The following is a 3,109-nucleotide window of genomic DNA, read 5'->3' on the forward strand; positions in this document are numbered from 1 at the left end:
GGGTGAGTGCCCCGCCCCGCCCCGGCCCCGCCCCGCCCCGCGCCCTCTAACCTGCCACTGCCTCTTCCAGCAAAGACCTGAATCTGGCAGAGTTTGCTGTGGCTACAGGGGACCAGACTCCCTACAGGAGCGAGGACATCCAACTAGGTAGGGGATTGAGACACCCAGGCACAGACCGGTGGGCCTGCGCTGGGGGTGCCTCCGAGGAGGGGGTTGTCCTCATCTTGCTCTCCATGCACCAGATTACAAAAACAACATCCTGAAGGAGAGGGTTGAGCTGGCCCACAGCCCCCTGCCTGCCAAGAACATCGACCTGGACAAAGGTGAGTGCTGCCCACCTTCAGCCTGGCCCAAAGTCCAGCGTACCCCAGGCTGCCCCCTCCCAGGTGCCCAGAATGCAGGGCCCTAGCCAGCCCCCAGGGTAGGAGACTATTACCAACTAGCTCCAAAGTCCTGGGAAGTCCTGCTGAGTGTCTGCTCTGTTTTCCACTACATGCCAGGGCAGAGTAGACCCCAGTTGGTCCTTTGACTTCCAGAGTTCCGGAAGGAGTACTGCAAATAAAGGGATGCTGGGCCCCTGGCTGGGCCAGCAGCTCTGCACCAGGACTGTGGATGTCCCCAAGCCCTCTGATGGCTCCCTGACTTCCTCCCAGCGGCTGGTCCCGCTTTCCTGAAATTGGCCCCAGACTGGCTGGCACAGAGTGGCTGGGGAACCATATTTTGTTCTCAAAAAGCTACAGCATGGCCACCACCTCTCAACCACCCTTCCCAACTGGTGGCCCTACCCCTGACAACACACCCCACATCCCACTGATGCCTGTCAAGCCCTCAGGTCCTCCTGGCCCCTCTCTGCTGGGGAGGAAAACACCCTGGAGGGGACTCAGCACTCAGCAGCCCTGGGGAGCTGGGGTCAGCCTCAGGGCTGGTACCTCACTCCTCTGGAGGGAACCCACAGTGGCCTTTCCAGACTGCACCAGGCACCCTCACGTTACTCAGAGCCCTACCCAGCTGCAGTCTGTCCTGTGGGGAGACTGAGGACTCCTGGGCCCTCCACTGCTTTGGGCTACGAGGGGCTGCTGTGGCCCTGTGCTTCCGGCTATTCCCCAGTTGTTTTCCACGAGTTTTCTTGACAGTCACTGGGCTCCATGTGACTTTTGACACTCATACCCCTCCCTCCCTGGGGAGGGGCCCGTGTTTGGCTTCTATTGTGGTTGAGAACAGGTGGGGGTGACAGTGGATGTGGGTGGCCTGTGCTCCCATCTGACACTCCGCGTGTGCTTCTGCTGGGAGAACTGCCATCACAATAAAGAACATATCTGATTTTTAGACTCGACCCAGGTGTTCCTCCAGCTCCCTCATCCCTCTGGGGGTAGAGCCTGGGCCTTGGGAATCCTCAAGTGCTCTCACTGTCTTCCATTGTCCTTGCTCCATCCTTCAGGAAGGTCTGGGTCTTCCCAGGAGCAGGTGTTCTGCAAGGGTGACACTGGGGCCGATTCCCCATGTACCTCCTGGCAGAGGAGTTCCAGTTCCTCTTCTGAACCAGGAAGAGCAGATTAAGACAGGGAGGGGACACAGTCCAGTCATCTAAGGATCAGATGCCAAAATAGGATAGAAGAGCAGAGTCTGGCATGGAGACTTCACTAGATGCAGGTCTGATCTAGATGGAGGCTTGGGCAGGGGCTGGCTGGTGGGGTTGGTGCTGCCCCTGCTGGCTCCATGATAGGCTAGGTCAGGAGCTGGCTGCATGTTCTCTACACCAATGTGGTGGAAGAGAGGGGAGCAGCAGAGAGCAGACACAGAGCTGTTTCCCCACTTTGGCCCCTCCAGTGCCCTCCTAGGACAGTGGGGACAGGAAAGGGTGGCAGTCAACCTTGAGGACCCCAAGGATCCAAGGTGGGTTGAAGCCTGGCTTGGGACCTGTGGTGTGCTTGAGGATGCACTTTTATTCTAGACGCCGGAGCCTCTGGCCCTAGCCGGACCATGTCAGCATCAGCACTGTGACTGCCCTTGAGCCTCTGGCCACTGTCCCTCTCTTCCAGCTTGGGCTGAGTGTCAGGGGGAGCCAGAGGGCAGCAGGGCCCAGATCCTGCACTAAGAGTGTCACCAGTTCTGACCAACAGCCACTGGCATAGGCTGAGCTGCTCCCAGGGCAGGAACTGGCCTCCCCTTTCTTGGGCACTAGCGAAGTCCCAAGGTCAGACCCTGGAAGGCTAGCCTTCCTGCCTGGCCTTTGGGGGAGGGAAGAGGATCCAACTTTAGGCTCAGGGAGAGTGGGTAGCAGAGCCCTGTTGCTGTGCCCATCAAGCTGAGGGCCAGGGCAGGCTGCTTGGCCTCAGCTGACATGGGGTGGCCTCTCCCTTGCACTCAGGGTCTTTGTCCAACCTTCGGGTCTTCCAGGTGGTGGCAGGGTCTTTTCTTGGGCCGAGCCAGCCCTGGCGATGGTCAGGACCATGAAAATGGAGAGTCCCAAGTGATAGGGGGAAGCCAGGGCCTTCCCACATCTCCTGGGGGTGTTCTGGGCTTCTGTATCCCCAACTCTGGACTGCATGGGGCGCCCTCTAGTGGCCTCAAGTCTTCCTCCTGGAGTGAAGGGAGACAGCCAGCCTCCTGCCCAGCGAGGCAGCAAGTGACTGGACCCTTCACTGCCTGAGGGGCCCTGGCTGGTTCAATCCACAACGATAAAATCCCTTTGGCTTCAGCGGCCGGGGTGGCACCCAGAACACCCGTGACAACGCGAGCTCCCCACCCACGCGAGCACCACATGCATTTAGCCAGCACTTCCTGGATCCCTTTTGGGTGAGCACTAGGCTCGGGGTTGGCGCAGGGCCCAGAGGGACCGCCTGTCGCCGGATAGGGAGGACACAGTACCCTTAGCTTCCCGCAGTGCGCCCCGCGAGGGCCTCGGGAGAGGGCGCAGGACGCTCCGGAGCACCGCGGCGGATCTCCGGGATCTGGGGCGCGGGGTGTCCCGGATGGGGCCTCCCTCTGACAGTGGGCAGGCAACACAGGTCTGGCGGGGGTTTCCCAGGGCCCCTCCGCCTACCGGGGGACGTGCCGGTCTGTGTACCGGCGCTGATATTAGGCGGGCACGGGGGTTAGGGGGTTCTCC

At 60.7% G+C, this 3,109-nt stretch overlaps 1 protein-coding gene and 1 long non-coding RNA gene across 2 annotated transcripts in view; both read left to right on the forward strand.

Annotated features, from left to right (window-relative positions):
* The window catches only part of Mxra8 (matrix remodeling associated 8), a 4,885-nt gene extending 4,835 nt beyond the window's left edge, over positions 1-50 (forward strand). Inside the window, exon 4 of the mRNA XM_010627882.3 lies at positions 8-50. Within this exon, the coding sequence (XP_010626184.1) occupies positions 8-50 (43 nt within the window). The remainder of the gene's footprint in view (positions 1-7) is intronic.
* On the forward strand, positions 48-1,326 carry LOC104864626. Its single transcript, XR_780953.3, has 3 exons — positions 48-147; positions 243-323; positions 537-1,326. It is a non-coding gene; the product is annotated as an uncharacterized LOC104864626 (long non-coding RNA).
* The last annotated feature ends 1,783 nt before the right edge of the window (positions 1,327-3,109 follow it).

Source organism: Fukomys damarensis, unplaced genomic scaffold (assembly GCF_012274545.1).
Source record: "Fukomys damarensis isolate Sample0158 unplaced genomic scaffold, DMR_v1.0_HiC HiC_scaffold_23, whole genome shotgun sequence".
Classification (NCBI taxonomy): Eukaryota; Metazoa; Chordata; class Mammalia; order Rodentia; family Bathyergidae; genus Fukomys; species Fukomys damarensis.